This window comes from Mya arenaria, chromosome 4 (genome assembly GCF_026914265.1).
Source record: "Mya arenaria isolate MELC-2E11 chromosome 4, ASM2691426v1".
NCBI classification, from domain to species: Eukaryota; Metazoa; Mollusca; class Bivalvia; order Myida; family Myidae; genus Mya; species Mya arenaria.
In genome coordinates, this window is record NC_069125.1 from 2,306,133 (window position 1) to 2,326,491 (window position 20,359).

General features: G+C 35.3%; 2 protein-coding genes across 2 annotated transcripts in view; one reads left to right on the top strand and one right to left on the bottom strand.

Annotated features, from left to right (window-relative positions):
* The first annotated feature begins 45 nt into the window (after nt 1-45).
* LOC128231878 (serine/threonine/tyrosine-interacting-like protein 1) lies at nt 46-10,552 on the top strand. Its single transcript, XM_052945130.1, has 9 exons — nt 46-293; nt 2,370-2,431; nt 2,917-3,016; nt 5,216-5,284; nt 5,855-5,922; nt 6,276-6,421; nt 7,098-7,195; nt 8,166-8,278; nt 8,959-10,552. The coding sequence occupies exons 1-9, from the start codon at nt 191-193 to the stop codon at nt 9,058-9,060; spliced, it is 861 nt and encodes a 286-aa protein (XP_052801090.1). The 5' UTR covers nt 46-190; the 3' UTR covers nt 9,061-10,552.
* A 1,264-nt stretch (nt 10,553-11,816) lies between these two features.
* LOC128231875 (nitric oxide synthase, brain-like) overlaps nt 11,817-20,359 on the bottom strand; it is a 58,638-nt gene continuing 50,095 nt past the window's right edge. The window contains exons 22-27 of the mRNA XM_052945124.1: nt 20,246-20,333; nt 18,787-18,920; nt 17,920-18,077; nt 17,114-17,305; nt 16,719-16,883; nt 11,817-14,900 (exon numbers count right to left, since the gene is read on the bottom strand). Coding sequence (XP_052801084.1) covers nt 14,829-14,900; nt 16,719-16,883; nt 17,114-17,305; nt 17,920-18,077; nt 18,787-18,920; nt 20,246-20,333 — 809 coding nt within the window. The 3' untranslated portion in view covers nt 11,817-14,828. The remainder of the gene's footprint in view (nt 14,901-16,718; nt 16,884-17,113; nt 17,306-17,919; nt 18,078-18,786; nt 18,921-20,245; nt 20,334-20,359) is intronic.

A 20,359-nucleotide genomic window follows, 5' to 3' on the forward strand; every position in this document is an offset into this window, starting at 1 on the left:
CTAAAATTATGTTTTATACGATATGAAATTATTATAGATACTTCATCTGTGAGACTGCAATGATCAACATGTTGTTCTTGCACTAGTTTCTCATGCGGATTGAACTGTTTACATCGGATGTTGTTAGGCTCATGAGAAGTTCAATTTTTTTAGCAAATTAACAACCTTTCTTGTCCCTGTTTCTGTAAATATGGAAGGGCTTGTGCTATTGGAACCAACAGAATTATATAATATGCTTCAACAAGCATCAGTCTATTCTAACCTGAGTGACAACAACTATTTGTTATTGATAGGTTTGTTTTTATACACATTTCATATTTTCAACTGTAAATATTTGATATATAATGATGAATGTATGTATTTCTTTAGACCCAGGAAGTCCAGGTGCGTGACCCTAGCTCAAAGAGACCCCTTGGTTCTTTTACGTGCTCAGTGTTAAGCACCGATACACGGGGTACAACTTTCCTGGGTTAAACCAGTACTGAGTACACCACTTTTCCAAGCACTACCCTTTAAATGCTGAGCGCCAGGCAAGGGAGCTACTTGTACCAACTTTTAACGTCTTATGGTATGACGCGGCCAGGGATCGAACCCACGACCTCCCGCTCCGTAGGCAGACGCTTATCCACTAGGCCACGGAGACGGAGATGATTGATCTACTACATATAGTCAATTACTTAATTGGGTAAATAATACTCAAGTGTTAACTTCAGGTTGAGGTGATAAGTTTATTTTATGACGCCACTGGGAACTTCATCCATCTGCATCAGACCTGCGTGAGAATATTAATCTTGTTAGGTCAAAATTGGGCCATATTGAGAATTTGAGTGTGCAGACATGATGTATCCCAAAGAATAATCCTGGTAAGAACTACCGGTACTCTGATTACGGTATGTCACAAATGGCCCCTGTTAATCGTTCATTGAAGAAGATAGTTACTTTTGTTAGTACTGAGGTTGGGCTTCAATGAGCAAATATAACTCTGGGACAGACTCGCTTATAACAGTCAAATGATTTCAAAGAGATTGCTTAACTAACCCATAAATGATATACATTTAGAATTAAACACCCTATACTGCCTAGATACATGTAGGTGCGTCGTATAATTAATGATGGTCCAGGTTGGCACATCTGAACAATGGCTTATTTTAGTGCCAATCTCAGCTGTGAGGTCTGCTGATGTGGGTGGTTTGATATTTTAAGCTCAGAAGTACTGGACTTTTAAAGAAAGCCATATGGTTTACTATAAGTATCTATCATGTGTTTCCGGTACGGATAGAAAAATCCGACCCGAGGGCACGTGCGTAAGGCGGTAACGAGGCTTGCCGAGTTACCGGCCACGCAGCGTGCCCGAGGGTTGGATATTTCGATCCGGACCAGAAAAACATGATTGATATATTTTCTTGCATATCTAAATTTATCAATTTGTGAAAAAAAATGATGTAGAAAACGAACTTTTGTACAATTACACCAAAAAGCGTGTGCGACCTGTTTACTGACGTCATAGAGCGCAGTAATTTTAAATAGCTAAAAAAAGTGTTTTTTACGATTAATTATTTAAAATTTTTAATTAAAAGTCTTGCAAACATATATAATTGATTGCGCTTTATTGTAATGGCATAATATTTTTTTCATAAACCATACAATAAATGAAATAAGAAGTGGCGCGTTGTTGTGCATGACTCATCTTACATGGGATATGTAAGATGGGTTTTCCAGCACTGGTCACATGACCGGAAACACACATCCGGTATGCAAGAATACATGTACACTGGGATTTAATATTTCAGGCCATATTGGCAATGGGCAATATTAATCACAATTTAGGGCATTTATGATGCACAATCAATGTCAAACACCAAACTGCCAGTAAAAAATGGTTTCTAGCCTTTTACATGTACCAGCAGAGATTAGATCTTCCTGACCTGTTCAGATATCTGATAAAAAAAATAAGAAGAACATTATAAATTTCAGGTCTTGTTCTTTATTATCAGACAATTTTTTAATAGTAAATTTGAAGCCTTCCATTTTAATTAATATATTTTTGTTCAGCAGAACAAAATTATGGCTCCTTTATAACTATGTGCTATCTTGACGAACTGTGATATTGAACGTATCTTGTTGTTGAATATATATATACACACAGCAATAATATGATGTTAGAAGAAAGTTTAACTTTTTCTGTAAAACAAAATGCCTCACTAATACCTGATTGATTTTAACAGGCAAAAATTGTAACTATCTGAAAACTTTTCTTCTGGTACAATGTTGGTTTGCAATAATTAAAGATATTTTGTATTTAAGATAACCCACTTTTTCCTTTTTTGTATTCTTAGACATGAACATAACTTGTACATTGTATATTTCAGATGCTAGAAACAAGGATGATTACAATGAAAGTCACATAGTTACTGCAAAGAAAGCTCCCAAGGTACTTTATGTGATATGTTTGAACTAAGGTTGTGTTTAAAAGCTGAATAAAATTTAGAAATCACTTACTGATTTAGGGGGATTGGGGTGGCGGCATGCCCCCTCAAAGTGTCCATGTTTACCTTTTATGTTCTTATCGAAAAAAAGAGTAATAAAATAGCCTCAAAATGCACTATTTAAGATATGTAATGTTAAACAAGATTTGGGGTAGTAATCCCAAACCCCAAGGCTTTCCCCATTTCGATTCTACGGGAGAGACTCATTTAAAAAAATTGTGCCCATAGATTGAGCCCTCTCTAATGTCAATTCAAAGAACCCCCCTGGAAATGTTTATTATTGCAGCCTGAAATAAAACTGGACTTAAGAAAATGTACAATTGTAAAAAGGTTTTAAGCAGATATTACTGTAATGAATTAATAAAAAAAAAATATGATTAATTAACTAGTTTTGGCCTTCCTTTTTCTGTTAAATTGTTATTATTTTCAGAATAAGGATGGGCAGTTTTTTGTTCCTTTCGATTCAGAGCTGGAATGCAGACAGAATGTCGTAGTGTATGACAGTAACACTTGCAGTGTGAAAGAAACAAGTAAGGCTTTATTGTATTCCCAAACAAAATATTAATTTCATTGTTATGCCCCCCTTCGAAGAAGAGGGGTATATTGCTTTGCACAGGCATGTCGGTATGTCGGTCGGTCGGTCGGTCCGTCGGTAGACCAAAGCTTGTCCGAGTGATAACTCAACAATACCTGGACGTATGGTCATCAAACTTGACATGAAGGTTGGGCCTGACCAGTAGATAACCCCTATTGATTTTAGGGCTCATCGGGTCAAATGTCAAGGTCACAGTGACCTTTAATGGTAAAATAATTTTAAAGCTTGTCCGAGTGATAACTCAACAATGCCTAGACCTATGGTTATCAAACTTGATATGGAAGTTGGGCCTGACCATTAGATGACCCCTATTGTTTTTTGGGGTCATCGGGCCAAAGGTCGAGGTCACAGTGACCTTGAATGGTAAAAGGATGTCCGAGTGATAACTCGACAATGCCTGCACCCTTGGCCCTCATTCTTGACTTGGAGGTTGGGCCTGACCAGTAGCTGACCCCTATTGTTTTTGGGGCTCATCGGGTCAAAAATCAAGGTCATAGTGACATTGAATGGTAAAAGGTTGTCCGACTGATAACTCAACAATGCCTGCACCCATGGCCCTCATATTTGACTTGTTGGTTGGGCCTGACCAGTAGATGAACCCTATTGTTTTGGGGGGTCATCGGGCCAAAGGTCAAGGTCACAGTGACCTTGAATGGTAAAAGGTTGTCTGAGTGATAACTCGACAATGCCTGCACCCACGGCCATCAAACTTGAATTGGAGGTTGGGCCTGACCAGTAGATGGCCCCTATAGATTTTAGGGGTCATTGGGCCAAAGGTCAAGGTAACAGTGACTTTGAACGATAAAAGGTTGCCCGAGTGATAACTCAACAATGCCTGCGCCCATGGCCCTCAAACTTGACTTGGAGGTTGGGCCTGACCAGTAGATGACCCCTATTGATTTAAGGGGTCAGAGGTCAAGGTCACAGTGACCTTGAAAGCAAACTCGATAATTCCTGGACCTATGGTCATCAAACTTGACATGAAGGTTGGGCCTGACCAGTAGATGACCCCTCTTGACTTTGGGGGTCATCAGGCCAAGGTCAAGGTCACAATAACCTTTAACGCAAAAAAGTTAACAAATCTTCTCCCAGTGATATCTCAACAATGCCTGAATCTATGATCATCAAACTTGACATGTAAGTTGGGCCTGACCAGGAGATGACCCTTATTGATTTTAGGAGTCATTGGGTCAATGGTCAGTTTCACAGTGACCTTGAATGCGAAAATGTTTCAAGTGATAATTGGACAATGCCTGCACCCATGACCCTCAAACTTGACTTGGAGTTGTGTCTGACCTGTAGATGACCCCTTATGATTTAAGGGGTCAGTGGATCAAAGGTCAAGGTTACAGTGACCTTGAACGAAAAATGCTTGTCTGTGTGATATCTTGTCAATGCCTGCACCCATGGCCCTCAAACTTAACATTTAGATTTCTGGTGACCAGCTGATGACTACTATGGATTTTGAGGTCATAGAGTCAAAGGTCATGGTCATAACACACTCTATCCACAAACTTTGAATGGTCATAATCTTAAACTGCCTTAACGGCATACAATGTTAGCGACAAATCAGCTGTCATTTCGGTCCATGCATATTTCATTCAATTGTCCATATAATCCTGACAACATGGCGCTCATGGGGGGCATAATGTTTGACAAACATCTCTTGTTAATATTGATTCAATTTTACACTTACATAGATTTTGTAGGTTTCCAAGGAATAAACAACATTAATTGTATTGTAAATACGGATTAGGAGGGTGCATACTAAACACGACCCCAATTTCTTCCGATTTCTGCGTATTTACAAATATTTTTGTTGACTTTGAGTACCAAATATTAACAAATCTTCAGTTACTGTGTTCCATTCTACGGGGTCCTAAGTATTTAAAAACCTCCAGAATTAGGCACACCAAAAAGAGGAGTTTCAGTCTTGTATGGATTTTGAGTAAGGTTCAAAATATGACTGCTTTTTAGCTCGACTATTTGAAGAAGTCATAATCGCAGCAGTTAAATCATGTATTGCATTGAAACTTTAGATATGTGTTCCTAACTATCCAACCTACTTAATTCATGAAGTCGAACCATAAGGTCTGTACTTATACAGTCACTCTGTGTATCGTTTTCATTTTAGCTGAAGCAAATGACTGTGGAAGCCTTCTTTGGGAAATGGGAAGCCGGAATAAGGTTTACATACTGAAAGGTTTGTGACAGTCTGTGTAATTGTTATACGATTCTAAAAGTTTTATATGCATGGATGAAACAAGCGTTTTGTTTGCTGAATGGACTGTTTTGATATATTATGTTTGTTACATTTTTGAGTTTAATTGAGCTTTCTTATAATAACAAACACCACATCGGTAGTCCAAAACATTTGCAGGTAGTTTAGGCAACTATGAATTAATTGCTAGATTTATATTGCCACCCGCCCTCTCTTTTCTGCCGCCTCATAAATTTTATTGACCTAAATGAAAATAATGAACTAAGGTCTGTACTTGCGTATTGGTCTGGTACTGTTCGGGAATGGCATTTATTCATACCTAAAAAAGGAGAACAGTTACGATTGTGTTTGTGGCTCGTCTAGAAACACATGTATATGGTCCCTTATGCAATAAGAAAGAGCATGGTGAAACAGTCATAAGAAAAATAAAATATGAAAAATGAAATGTCACCCCCAGTGCTCCCATTTAAAAAAATGGATGAAAATCTAGAAATTAACTTATATTGGCCTTAGTGTTTCATAAAGATCTGTTAATTAGCTTTTTATTTTCAGGTGGCTATGAAGAATTTTCTGCTTTGTACCCATTTTTGAGAACACAGAAAATTATTTTTATGCCAAAAGTAAGTCTCTAGCTATGTCTAAGATTTTCAATCTTTGTATTACCGTATGTTCCGTAGGGTGTATATTTATATCTCTGCGATTTACAAGAATATGAAAATTATGGTTGATGCAATATAATTTATATACATCAAGAAGTCAAGTTCTTTAATATGAATTTTTAAAAAAGTGTCCATGTTTTTATTGCATAATATATACACTAAGCATAACACTTTCTTCCAGTGAAATTAAACAGGAAATTGTTGAATTTAAGTAAAAAAAGTAAAATTCTTCTGTGAAATGGCCCCTGAATTAATTCCATAAATCATGTTATGTAAAACATGTTCCATTTATATATATATATTATTTTTTTCAGGAACTTGATGAGATAAAGCCCTACCCTGCCGAGATAATCACCGGCTTTCTGTATCTGGGCGACTGGCGTCAGGGCAACGCCTCGTATGTACAGAAGGACCTCAAAATTAAGGCCCACATAAACTGCTGCGTTGAGGCAGAAACATTGTATGTTATCTTTTTTATGTTACTTTTAATATAATATTTGTGGGTTTTGAAGCTTGATTGATATAAAAAAAGCAATTTATGATTTAAAGTGTTCATCAAAAATAAGTATTGGCTGTTAAGGCGACTACAAATTAATTACTAGATTTTCATCCCAGCCAGCACACTCTTTTTTCCACCAGATCTTAAATTTTATTGACGCAAATAAAATATTGTTTTTTAGTGTATCCGTCCAGTACTGTCCGAGAACAGTGTTCATACCTACTGTGTCAATGTATAACATTCACATATAAAAAAGGAAAATTGTTACGATAATGTTTTTGGTTCACCTAGAAACACATGTATATGGTCCCCTATACAATAAGAAGGAGCTTGAACACATATTCAAAGGTGAAACAGTTGTCTAAGAAAAATAAAATTGTCACCCCCTACCCCCATTTTATAAAAGAATGGATGAATATCTGGCAATAATTTATATTTGCCTATTGAAGTGTAAAAAATTATATTACGCACATGGTGTTTATGTTGATTACTGATAGACACATGTGTGTTACCTTCAGGTACTAACCACCCACAGCAACATATTCTCGAAAATAATCACAGTTCAAAGCTAAGAAAAATGCTGTTTGTATTAGACATTTGTATACTGATATTTATGAGTTTTCCTTTATATTTCCAGTTTTCCTGCAAACAGTGGACACCTGCTTCACATCCAGTGTGATGACTCCAGCGATGCCGATCTCTCAAGCAAGTTTGAAGTCGCGTGTAAATTCTTAGGTGGGTTCAGCAAATTCATGTGCTTTTGCATGTATTTAAAGATTTCACCATCTCTGTAACATAAAACTGAAGCATTAATATCTATAAAAGTCTAAGAATCAATTTAAAAATCAATTAAAGATCCCAAAACAGTAGATGAAATTATAATTATACTCTTTGTAAAACAAAGGGGGAACGGGTAGGTTGGAGTGAGCTTGTAGGTTGGTCTGATGGTTTAATCCCTATGATAACTAATGAATAGGTCGACAGCTTTAAAAAATTATTGGTACACATGTTTCACACTACCGTATAAATACACATCTTGTTCGACCTTTGTTACAATCTAGCCATTTTTTATGGACTTGTGCCCTTTTTAATTAGAATTTGCTAAAAGTTTGGTGTACAGAAGTTAACTCATTAAAAGGACGAGTTATTTCAATAATTTTTGATACAAATATTTAACACCATAAAACACAGTTAATGTTTGACTTTGTTTTCAAACATCAAACTTTTTACAGAGTTATTTCCCCTTTTCCACTTCTATTTGCAAAAAAAGGTGTTCAGACAATAACTTGTACAATAGATTTAAATATGTTTTGTACATGGGTTTAACACTGTAAGATACAGGTCAAGTATGACTCTGTTTACAATCCACCAATGTTTGCTGGAGTAATGACCCTTTTTCAAATTCTTTTATAAAAAATGTAAACAAATGGTGACAAAAGAATCAAGGATTACAATATTTTTTTGTACATGGGTTTGGTACAGGGTTTAACACCATAACAGTCATGTACATGTTCATATGATTATTTTCAAATGGAATAAGTTTACCATACCTGTGCCCAGGCCGGATGTCCGAGTGTTTGTCACTCCTGTGACAGCTTGAGTTTAAAAAAAACTTGGGTTTATATGTTCTAGTATTAACACTTATGTGGGAATAATTTTACTTTACCATTGCTTACTTTTAATTATTATGCACTTTATACTGCAGACTCATGCCAAGAGAAGAACAAGCCAGTATTAGTGTTCTCTAACCTGGCTATCAGTCGAAGTGCCGCGATTGTCATGGCATATCTCATCTACCAGCGGAAAATCACAGTCGAGGTTAGTAGAACAGAGTTCATAGTAAAACTTAAAGGGACTAGACAGCAGATGATACAATTGCAAGAAAAAAAGAAAATTGTCAAAAAATTGCATAAAATTGATGTGTACAACACATTTAATCTTACTTACTGATGTATCATATCACTTACGACATGAGCATCTTTTGCGGTTTTTGTGCATTTATCCAATTCAAAATTTACTCGGGTTGTCTTCCATGTAAAATCTAGTAAGTTTCAAAATAGAGTTGGTATATTCGTCAGTACTCATAAACATATAATTTAAACTGGGAGACCATAATGCACTATTTTAATACGGGGAAACCCAGATAAGACAGCAATTTGATTATTGCATTTACTCTTTTAATTATGTAAAATGATGTATTATCAGACTTCTTCTAACACGCATTGACAATTCTTGTTTTGAGGAAATATTGTTTTTAATGATTTTTGGACCATCTGTGAAAAATTACAAAAGTTGTCTTAACAATCAATCTGTGAGAGTGCAGCTTTAAACAGTGAACAATACGTAATCACGAATTGTCATAAGGTCAATTTTAGACAAAGTTCATATCTTGCACAGTAACCTTTTTCCCGAGTATACAATTAAATAATTAACAATTAAATAAAAATGTATATATAATTTTTGTTTATCATTTGTTTTTCTTACCCACTGTGTTTCAGGAGGCTTTTAACCATGTAAAAAAATGTTCCAACTACATCCAGCCAGTACAAGCGTTTATGGACCAGCTTAAAACCTGGAGTGCCAAAGTTCTGGGAAAATAACTGACAACATGTTGTTATATTCTGTGATAATGGTCTTGTTCTGTGTTGCACATAATTTGTTTACAATTCAGAATTATGGAAAAGTTGTTAAAGAGTATTCTTTGTTGGAACTTTTAAAACTGTTTAACTTATTTTTTTTATAAATATTGATTTGTTATTCATTTTGTTTTTACATGGATTTGAAAAAAAAGTCACAAAAAAGTTGTTCCTGGTAATCACAATGCTTTTAATCTGAATGAACTTGATTGTTTTGTATATATCTCTGTACTATTGTGCCAATTTTCCAAATATTTTGTATTTCTTAGCTTGACATATCTCTTATGCTTATATTTTATTTGCTTAACTTAAAGTCCCTCTTTTTCAAGTCAACTTAGGCCATCTTTATATAAAAATGTTAATGAAACGATTTCTTTTAAACCTTACATGAATCGGAATCAGTTAATATGGCTGAACCAATTTCATCTTTAGTATGAATGAATTTGGACAAAAGAAATTGTAGCGAGCATGCAAAATATTTTTTTTTTTTTTTTAATTGGTTTTATCCAGGATCAGGTGCTAGCTAGCGAAACCATTATCCTATATGGAATATAATTTTGAAAAATGATCCTGTATAAGTATGACTTGATTATCCATTCCATGTGTATTTTCAAGCAAATACCCAACAAAGTACCCCTTTCATACGACTGTTTCAGTTGTCTGATCATATAATAACATGTTTTTGCATTATTCGATGCAAAATGGGTTTACAGAACTGTTGTTTTTTTGCCTTTTTTCAACTCTTATTTTTCCTTTCATTTAAAAAAAAAATCAGTGCAGAAAATCTGGTCAAATGAAATATCAATTTGATGTGGCCTCATTTTTATTTATTTATCTGAGATAGAATCAGAATGTTACTTTTTTGTGGATAAAAGACTGTGTATTTTTACTATTTCTTCCTGTTGTTTGTTTGATAGTTTATATTTCCATAAGTGTCAATATAATCTTTGTTTGTTATTCCAGTCTTCAGTGTTATTTCTGTACAGTCAAAACTCGCTATGTCGAACTCTGTTATCTCGATATTTTGGTTATAGTATCTCGATATTTTTGTTATAGAATCTCGATAATTTGGTTATAGTATCTCGATATTTTGGTTACAGTATCTTGATATTTTGGTTATAGTATCTCGATATATTGGTTATAGTATCTCGATATATTGGTTTGTCAAGCTTTTTTCAAATGTATTTAGTTTACCTATACACTTTTTGTAATTCAGATATATTGAATGTTAGTTATATCAAAAGATTTTCCTGAGGTCTCAAAGACTTTGATATAGCAAGTTTTGACTGTATGCTCTTTGGAAAAAACATAATGTACAATTTGTTGTGATGCTACTTTATCAGCATTTAATGCATTTGTTAAACTTTTCCCTATTGTCCATTTCTGTTTTATTTTATTTGGGTAACTGTTTTCTGTCTTCATATTATTACATTTACATTAAAAAATATCAACTTTTTGGTATCTGCTGCCTCTTTTCTTTTTTTTAGCTTGACTGTTCGAAGAATAAGGAGAGCTATAATACTCACACTATTGTTGGCATCACATCTTGATTAAGGTTTTGCATGTAAGCCATTATCTCAGCAAATACATCATGTATTGCATTGAAACTTTAGATATGGGTTCCAAGCTATCTAACCTACTTAATGATTGAAGTTTGATAACTCTATCATGCATATAATGCAAATAACTGCCCTTTATTACTGGACATAGAAATTCTGGTTAAGATTTTGCATGTAAGCACACATAGGTAAATATCTCAGCAACTACTTGATGGGTTGCATTATTGACACTTTTCTACTAAACCATCCAACCTACTTGAATGGCCAAGTTAGATAACTCTATCTGTCATATGATATAAATTTTGCCCCTTTATCATTGACTTAGAATTCTGGTTAAGGTTTTAGCATGTACGCAGATTTAAGTCAATTACTCAGTAACTTCTTTATATAATGCATTGAAACTTTATACAATCAAGTATAATAAGTTTATCTTGCATATAATGCAAACTTTGTTACTAGGGGTTAGGGTAACCCTTAACTTGGAAATTCTGGTTAAGGTTTTGCATGTTATAAACTTAAACAGTGATACATGCATGTTTCTCCAAAACTTTGCAGTCCTTGAACTTCTAAGCGGCGGAATAGTTCATTACACTGCCTTTGTGACAGCTCTTGTTGTAGAGTCTAGGTACTGTTACAGCCTTGATGTCTGCATCTTAATATTGCAAAAACTTCATATTTGGCAACATGTAAAAAAGGGTTCAAGATATTCAAAATAAACTTGGCACACATGTTGCCAGAGGTATTATGCACATATACACAAGGCCCATAACTCTGGTTTAAATGTTTTTTTAAGTTATTATGTTGAATCTTTGTTTGCCTAAAAAGACCAATAGGCGAGTGAAAGATGGGACCAATAACAATGATCGTACTTCTGGTTGAAAGTAAACTCACAGCTAAGCTTTTGTCATCATCGTTCCTCATCCGTCATCAACACTTAAAGATCTATGTTGACATACAATTTAATTGAAACTTGGTCAAAATGTTGGTTTAGCTATAGTTAAAGGGGTTGTGGAAGTGTCCTAAATCCAAGACGGCAAACAATGGCAGGGTTTTTCATCAAAACCATCCAACTTGTTTGAAGATCAAATTTATTTACATCTACTTGGAAAGATAAACTCAACAAAATATTCAATATGAAAAGAATATAGTGAAAAATGTGTATAAATTCAAGTGTTTTGCTTAGGACTATGATGAATATAAGAAATTCATAACAAGCAGAAAAAATATAATTTTCACATGCAAAATAATGAAACTTTTTGAAGGTACATTCCATCAAATCAATAGCAGGTCAATTTAAAAACAATCTTACAACTCCAAAGTTAAATGTCATATGTTAAATTATGCACTCGTTTGACAGTATTGGTCAGCTCTGATTCAAATGCTTGAAACGTAAATGCTAAATGTTTAAAAAAAAAGAAAAGAATAAATCATGTTTAAACAGCCTTGGACCATTTAATCAACATTTTGTATATTTCTATGTTTAAAAAGCACAACAGCACAGACCTATAATCCATGGTTTATTGGTCCGTAACAACACCAACTACTTTACTTGATGGAATATCAGCATTTGGAACTCCTAGGCCATTTTCCATCCTAAACAACTTATAATAAAACTAAATAACTACGCTGCAAGTAGATCACGTAACGTAGTAATATCAATTTAGCAGTTAAACTAAATGACAAAAAGTATAACTAGATTGATAATCTTATTTATTTATGCAATAAAACGCTTCACTGGCAATCAAATTAAACTTAGATATACAAAATACATGGTAGAACACTACAATTAATTATTATTATTATTTATTTTTTGACGAACTCCTGCTACTGATGCGAGGCACAGTTTAGGATGGAAAATGCTTGAAGAGTTCTGACTGGGAATACCAGCTGGGAACCCATTTGGAAAGATCAACCTTTAACTCTCAAAAGGTCTTTGTTATCATTTTAAAGTGTCAAACATTGAAAAAATAATTTCATTTGAAATGAGAACAAATTGCTTGTTGCAATGGTAAAACAATTCATCAATGGGTTAAATAATAGCTATATCGTTAACATTTATTTAAAGATGCACTCTTACTCCCAAATAAGATTTACCACAATTAATACAAATGTCGAAAACAATGGTTCTTATGAAGGATACCGAGTTTAATTTGAAAGAAAGGTGCAGAAAACACATCACGGTTCTACCTTATCAGACAATAGTAGATCACAGTAAATCTTTTATCAACCACCGATCATTTGTTTTTTTTTGCGTTTTCAGCTATTAAATACACAGTTACAAACTTGTTATCAGTAATAAATATTTTCATAAATGCATTATTTAGTAAGTAGTTAAAGGTTTATCACTCAAAATTGATGTTTGTTATACATGTGCTTGTATTGATTTTGAATAAGAGTGTCACTTTAAAAATCTGTCTGAAAATGCTCTTTGTCGAAAAGCAGTAGTATTATGATGCAAATGACTATTGAATCATTTAAGGCGTGATTTAAGGCAAAATTCTGTTCAAATGTGTATCTGTCATAAAAGTAAGAAGAATAACTCAATTTCAAAAATGCAGATGAAGTAAAAACGGCTAAATTCCAAATTAAATTAGTGATAGAACGAAACTACAAAGTAATTGGCAGCACATATGTAATGACCAGGAATAATTTAATGATTCTAAACAAATTAAAAACAAATCACAAACTTTTTTGTGGGCTATTTTTTAAAATAGTTATAGATGTACAATAATTATATCCATACATAAATACCTCTACAAGCTTTCAAGAGGACCTGGGTTCAACCTTTTCCCTATTTTTTTTGTAAATCTTCATTAAAATTTTACTCAGGTTTTGGTCTGGCTCCTTTTTCCAACTTTTACTTGGAAAAGCCTCTACTATCCCTACTCATGCAAAAATAGTTTGAGAAATAATTGTGTGTTCTAAAATGCACTCTGAATATCAGACAGAACAGAACATTTAATAACCAAAATGCAGAAAATGAAGAAGGGTAGAACAGAACAGAACATTTAATAACCAGAATGCAGAAAATGAAGAAGGGTAGAACAGAACAGAACATTTAATAACCAGAATGCAGAAAATGAAGAACCCTTTATGTACATGTACAACTAAATTGATGAAAATAATTGGTGTAAAATATTTGCCTCTAAGTGGAAAATAAAGAGCCCTTCTTTTTTGCCCTATTTTCAAAAACAATCCTACAACTCTGATCTATCTTTTTTGTAATTTGTCACTTGAAAGCCTGCTTCTACCTAAATCTTACAACAGAAATTGTTCTTGCAGAAATGGACAAATCTGATATTTGACAACAAAAAAGTAATAGTACAATATTGCTATAGTGTATTGCAAAATATATTAAACAACACAATAAAAAGTATCTGAAATAAACTATAACTAACAAATACCTTTAACACATAGATGGCCACTTAAAACACTAGTAAACCTCTCAAAACACAACCTTAACATAATCGCTTGACACGATAAATGTAATACATTTAGGTATACAAGAAAATGAATATATAAATAATAACTTCAAATTATCACAACAAAAAGTTTAGATTTCTAAAAACGTCAACAGCTATATGTACGCTTATACTACTAATAATATGTGTATGTTATTTCACTTACGTGAATGTTCACATGTCATAACCATATGACCTTGACAACTATATGTTATGTAGTCGTTCATGTTTAAATGATGAAATATGTCAACAAATATGTACATGATAAATTGTTTTTAAAATTAAACATAGTAAATACCTCATGGAGTTAAAATAAACTTTCAATACTTTTATCGGGTGGTATTCAATACAACTAAAGTCATCCATATGGTCATACATTATTGATTTCATTCACTCTATTGGTCAGAAATTACCAACAAGTAATCCGATTAGCTACATCGTACTAACATCCAATTAAAACTAATATTGAATACCAGCCCTGGTCACAATTTGAAATTTATAAGTATAATATATAACACTCATAGAGAAAGTTAATTATGGGCGAATCTCCTATCGCCAAAGCTTAAATTGTTCGTTATGCACATGATCTTCTAGATTCGAATATTCGTCCTTGTGCGCCCAACATATGTTAAAAATACGTGAATTATCCTGCTGGGGCGTGGTCGCTTAGGCCATTTGATATAATGCAAACTATGGCTGGAACGTGGTCACTTTAGGCCATGGAGTCTGGGCTGAACATGGAACTTCGTGGTGCCTTTGGTTTGCTTTTCGGTCCTTTGTAGTCCTGTGAAAACATAAGTGGAGCACTGTAAATAATATTGCTTCAATAACATGGAAAAACATTAAATAGATCTAAGTTCCATAAAGATCATTTTAACAATTTGAATTGATCTGCCAACGTTTTCTGTTATTTGATTTCCAATGTGTGAATCATATCCGAGTAAATGTATCTTAAAAATTTAGTTTAGCCTTCCTTTGTTGTAGAAGCGGCTATCTGAAAAGTTCCTCAAAAATGAAACTCATCGGTATAGCCGAACCCACTCGCTTGGCTCGAATTCCTCGTTGTGTCGAACTGGATTTTCTAGCACACCGGATAGGCATTTCCGGTGAATTCAGCCGTGCTGGAAAACACCATCTGGCATCCCCCCATGCCAGATGAGTCACGCGCTGTGACGTAATACTTTTCATTTCTTTTATTTTACACTCTTTGTAACCATAATTATGAGATTTCAATAGATGAGTTCCATAAACATTAACTTTACAAAAATATACCTTCAAAACAAAACAAAATAACCCTCAAAAGACGTGATACTGAAGGAACTTCTTGACGTATGCAGTGATTCTAGCACACCGGATAGGCATTTCCGGTGAATTCAGCCGTGCTGGAAAACTCCATCTGGCATTCCCCCATGCCAGATGAGTCACGCGCTGTGACGTAATAATTTCAATTTCTTTTATAATACACGTTATGTAATCATAATTATGAAATTTAAATAGATGAGTTCCATTAACATTAACAACTAACAAAAATAAACTTTAAAAAACAAAACAAAATAACCCTTAAAAGACTTAATGTCGAAGGAACTTATTGACGTATGCATTCGGAACTCCTCGGCCATTTTTTCAAAAACAACCTCGGATGTATATGGACGGTTTACATACTTAAAAAGTGGTACGTTTAAGTCCGCTGCAAATAGATCGCGTAGTAATCTTATTTAGTAGTTAAAATTTATGACTTAACTCTTGGGAGTCGTAATTATGTTTGCAATAATACACTTCACTGGCAATCAATTTAAACTGAGAGCAATGAATACAACTCTTAAACACTACATTTAATTAATGCTTTTATTAAAAAAATACGGACTACTTCAACAGATGTACCGGCATACATCCGAGGTTGTTTTTGAAAAAATGGCCGAGGAGTTCCGAATGTGACGTATGCAGTGAATACAAATTACTGCGCGTCATGACGTCAGTAAACATCATCGCACGCGCTTTTTGGTGATATGTACAAAAATGCGCCTTTTTTGAATATTTTCTTCACAAAATATGTTATTTAATGTATGCTAGAAAAAATATATATCATGTGTTCCCGTTCCGGTTAGAAAAATCCGACCCTCGGGCACGCTGCGTTGCCGGTAACTCGGCAAGCCTCGTTACCTGGCAACGCAGGTGCCCTCGGGTCGGATTTTTCTATCCGGAACGGAAACACATGACAGATATTGTTAATAAAAGTTAGTGCGCGTCATGACGTCAGTAAACATCAGCGCACGCGCTTTTTGGTGAAAATACAAAAATGCGCTTTTCTATGTATTTTTTCACAAAAAAATGTAATCAAAGGTATGCTAGAAAAAATATATATCATGTGTTTCCGTTCCGGTTAGAAAAATCCGACCCTCGGGCACGCTGCGTGGCCGGTAACTCGGCAAGCCTCGTTATCTGGCAACGCAGGTGCCCTCAGGTCGGATTTTTCTATCCGGAACGGAAACACATGACAGATAATATTAGTAAAGGACCGATTTCTAAATACTCGAGGCTCGAGGTATTTTCACCGGTCCCTGGGAGTTCGAGCCAACGGAGTTCGACTGTATTTGCAACTTACGCCTGTAGGAATTGGTGACACGGATTCCGTATCTATGCTGGCACGGTTGCGCCCCGCCGCGTTAACAAAGCTCCACGCGCGCTTTGCCTGGTCACGTGCTCGATCAGTCACCTCCGAGCTGCGCAGTGTGACGCCGAAAATGTCCTCATGGAATCGACTGTTGTCCTGCACAATATATTTAATGTCAGTTTGAGTAAATATATTTATAACGAATATATGATGCAAGCAAGTAATAGTCATTTATAACGTAATTAGCGGATTTGGTCGTACAACATGTGACTAAATATCGAAGCGCGCTTTTAGAATAATCTACTCTAAATTTAGGAATGAAAACAACTAAATTTGAGTGATGATCGATATTAGACAATCGACCACGTATATCTTCAAACACTTACCCTCAATTTCATAATTAAGCCCTTGGCATCTTGTGACGCCATGTTCCCTTCTGTTGCCACTATTTTCTCGAGCGTGGCTGTGACGTCAGACGCCATTTTGACGTCACCACATACGTAGAAGTGACCTGATTGTTTCACTATACACCGGAACACGGCAGTAGAATTCTGCTTTAATATGGATTGGACGTATGTCTGAAAACCAGAAAGACACTATCGTAGAATAATTTGGAGTTTTGGATCATTCGTATAGCCGTGTAACAAGAATGCTTCCCGTGGAACATTAATTCGAGAAAGTCACATAGAGTCGTATGGTTTTGACATGTGATCATACACGTACGTTCCCAGGGTTAGGGTGAACGCTATCCCTGAGATATTGTATTGTACAGCGTGTGTATACCACGTGATAAATTGTGTCATATATGCTACGTCGGAAGGCAACATTTTGCTTAAAATGAAGACTTATATCAAAGATAACGTTTCTTTTACTACACCGTTTTAAATAAAACAAAGGGCAGTTTATGCCGCTTAAAGAGCCCCGCAATTTATCACGTGGTATACACACGCTGTTGTAGTGGCCGTCAGTGTGTTTCTATTTAATATTACATGGAATTAGAGTACAACCTACATTTTTAGCCAATGAAATTGCAAATAGGCAACCGTTAAGAAGTAGACTAAATCATTGAGAATTTCAACTTTCGCGCGTGTATAAAGGTCCGCCTACTGCCAATCATCCGATACACACTCCCTGGGTCAGATTTTGCACGTATTAGACCTAATTAACGAGCAATGAAAATTGTCTCCCCCACCTTGGGTACATCTTTCTCCCGGGACAGTGCGGTGTAGACCTGCGTCAACACTCCTTCCGCTTTCATCTGCTCCAGTTCCTCCCGATAGATAGCGTCTATCTCGGAGTTCCGGCAGCCGAAATACAGGTGAATCTCGCCCCAACCCTTCCGCCCGCCGCCTGGGGAAAATATTGTATGTCTTGAATTTAACGCAAAATCATTTTATTGGCGTTTATATTTTTATGTTGTTTCTCAAGAACAAATACACATTTCAAAATGGTCCATTCCAAAACATCTCAAATCCTGGCCGATTTGCTGCCATCCCCCATAAATCAAATTTAGGTATTTGACAAATATGTTAGTTCTGGCTTCCATAACTTTAATGTACGATGCAGTTTTTTTGTGTTTATAACATGCCCCCAAAAGTAACATATATATATAACGTGTTCGCTGAAATATGTATACATAATGTACAAGAATTTTACCCAAGATGGCTTAAATAGACCTGTACCAGGCTGTGCCACATACTTGTTAACTACATTGTATACAGAAGGTGAACCCAGAAGCAATTATAGCATTGGTAGTGTGTATGCTCATTTATACTCGCCCACTCGGCGAGTGCTTCGATAAGATAGTTAGTTATTTTAGGTTTGTGGAGCAAAGTGCAAAGACGGAATGTAACCCTGGTTAGAGCTACCCTGGTACGTGCACCAGTGTATAGCAATGGCACAAGAGTACCCCCATATAATGTCCCTTCCTGAAGACGATTAGTATTTTAGTAGTGCGGAGGGGAATCGAACGTGCGACCACTGGATTGACAGACAAGTGTGTCCACGGATCCGCCACTGAAATATAACACGGAATTACGCCATTGCTACTTTTACTCACGGGAAGGCTCCGGATTCATCTCTCGGTCGATCTTGCGTTGCTGCCAGAAGCTTCTGAATGGTGCAATCCCTGTGCCGGGCCCCACCAGGATGATGGGAACAGTTGGGTCATCCGGCATGTGGAACGCTGGGGCGCTGAAAGGTTACAGTAGTCATGATGGTCTGCTGCAAGGAAATACCTGGGTCTCTGGTCAGGAGGAAAGGCGGACGCGCCACTGCAGCGGTCTAAATCAAATTTGTTGGAAATTTCTAATCCAAATTGTACCGAGGCCTTTTCTTAAAATCTAAAGTCTAAAAAATTCAAAGCAAACCATGTTTAGGCTGTATCGCAAATCGAAATCAAAATGGGCCGTATATATGTTGTAAATAGTGCTAATTAACATGACGCGGCCTGTCAGTCAAACTAGCCGGACGATACCCGACTGACCAATCAGCGTCCAGATTAGGCGGGGCTTATCAGTTGCATGTTGCTATCCGCCATGACCTCTAACAATCAGCACTTCACAAACAGTAGTGTAATTACTCTGTTTTCTATATATTAAACACAAAATAGTGTTTTTTTTTAACTGAGAGATAGAAAAGACATGGAAATTTATAATACTGACATTTTCCCTTATTGCTGCCCAAATTATGCAAATTATACATTTTTAATTTGACCGTACATATGCTAATATAATCTTTTTTCTTTAGTCATAAAACAAGAAATATCATTATGATTATAAGTGCATAATATTGACGACATCTCGCGATTTATTTTGATTTTTTTTCTCCTTCTTGTGCGTCAAGTTTTAAATCTGTAGCATATATATACATTTTTAAGTTTGTTTGGACAGACTGTTTGGACAACCTGTTTGTGAAAAAGACAACTCAGTTAATTTGAGTTACATTTTTTTATATTAAGTGTAGATAAAATATCAATTATCATATAGCTAAAGGTCACAAAACGTATATACGTATAGATAAAACAAAATCATCTTCGTAAATGACGCAAATCAATGTATAAACCTGTGCATTTATAACTCCTACATGTATGTTCCTTGTATGAACAGTTTCGCATTTCATTTAATACGGAAATTAATTCATTGAGAGAAATATTACGGTAGTTATATCAATAATAATAATTCACTAAACTTGTATAAAAGATGATTTTTAATGGATAACGGAAGAAAAACAGCAAAATCCATTTGATCTATACAAAAGTCATTTTTTGATGACTTTCGTAAAGGAAATAAAATAAATACATGCTTTTGGTTTCCCTAAATTTGAGGTTTACAATAGATGATCAAGGGAAATAAGTATTAAGACTAAATATGTGCGCCTTGCTACCCTTGACGAATTGTCATTATACACGTGCACATGTTCCATCTGGATATTTTAAACGGTTCTTGAATTGCGGCAAAATCTATGCAGGACAATGGCGACGATGATGACACCAGACCTAAGCAGACGATGAAACTTACTGCCTGATGAGACAGGGAACGGTGTCCCCGACCTCCCGTCTGTTGAGCCAGTTGGAGCAGACACCCTCGTGCAATGCCCCGTTACCACCTGAAAACATACCGAAAATATACTTC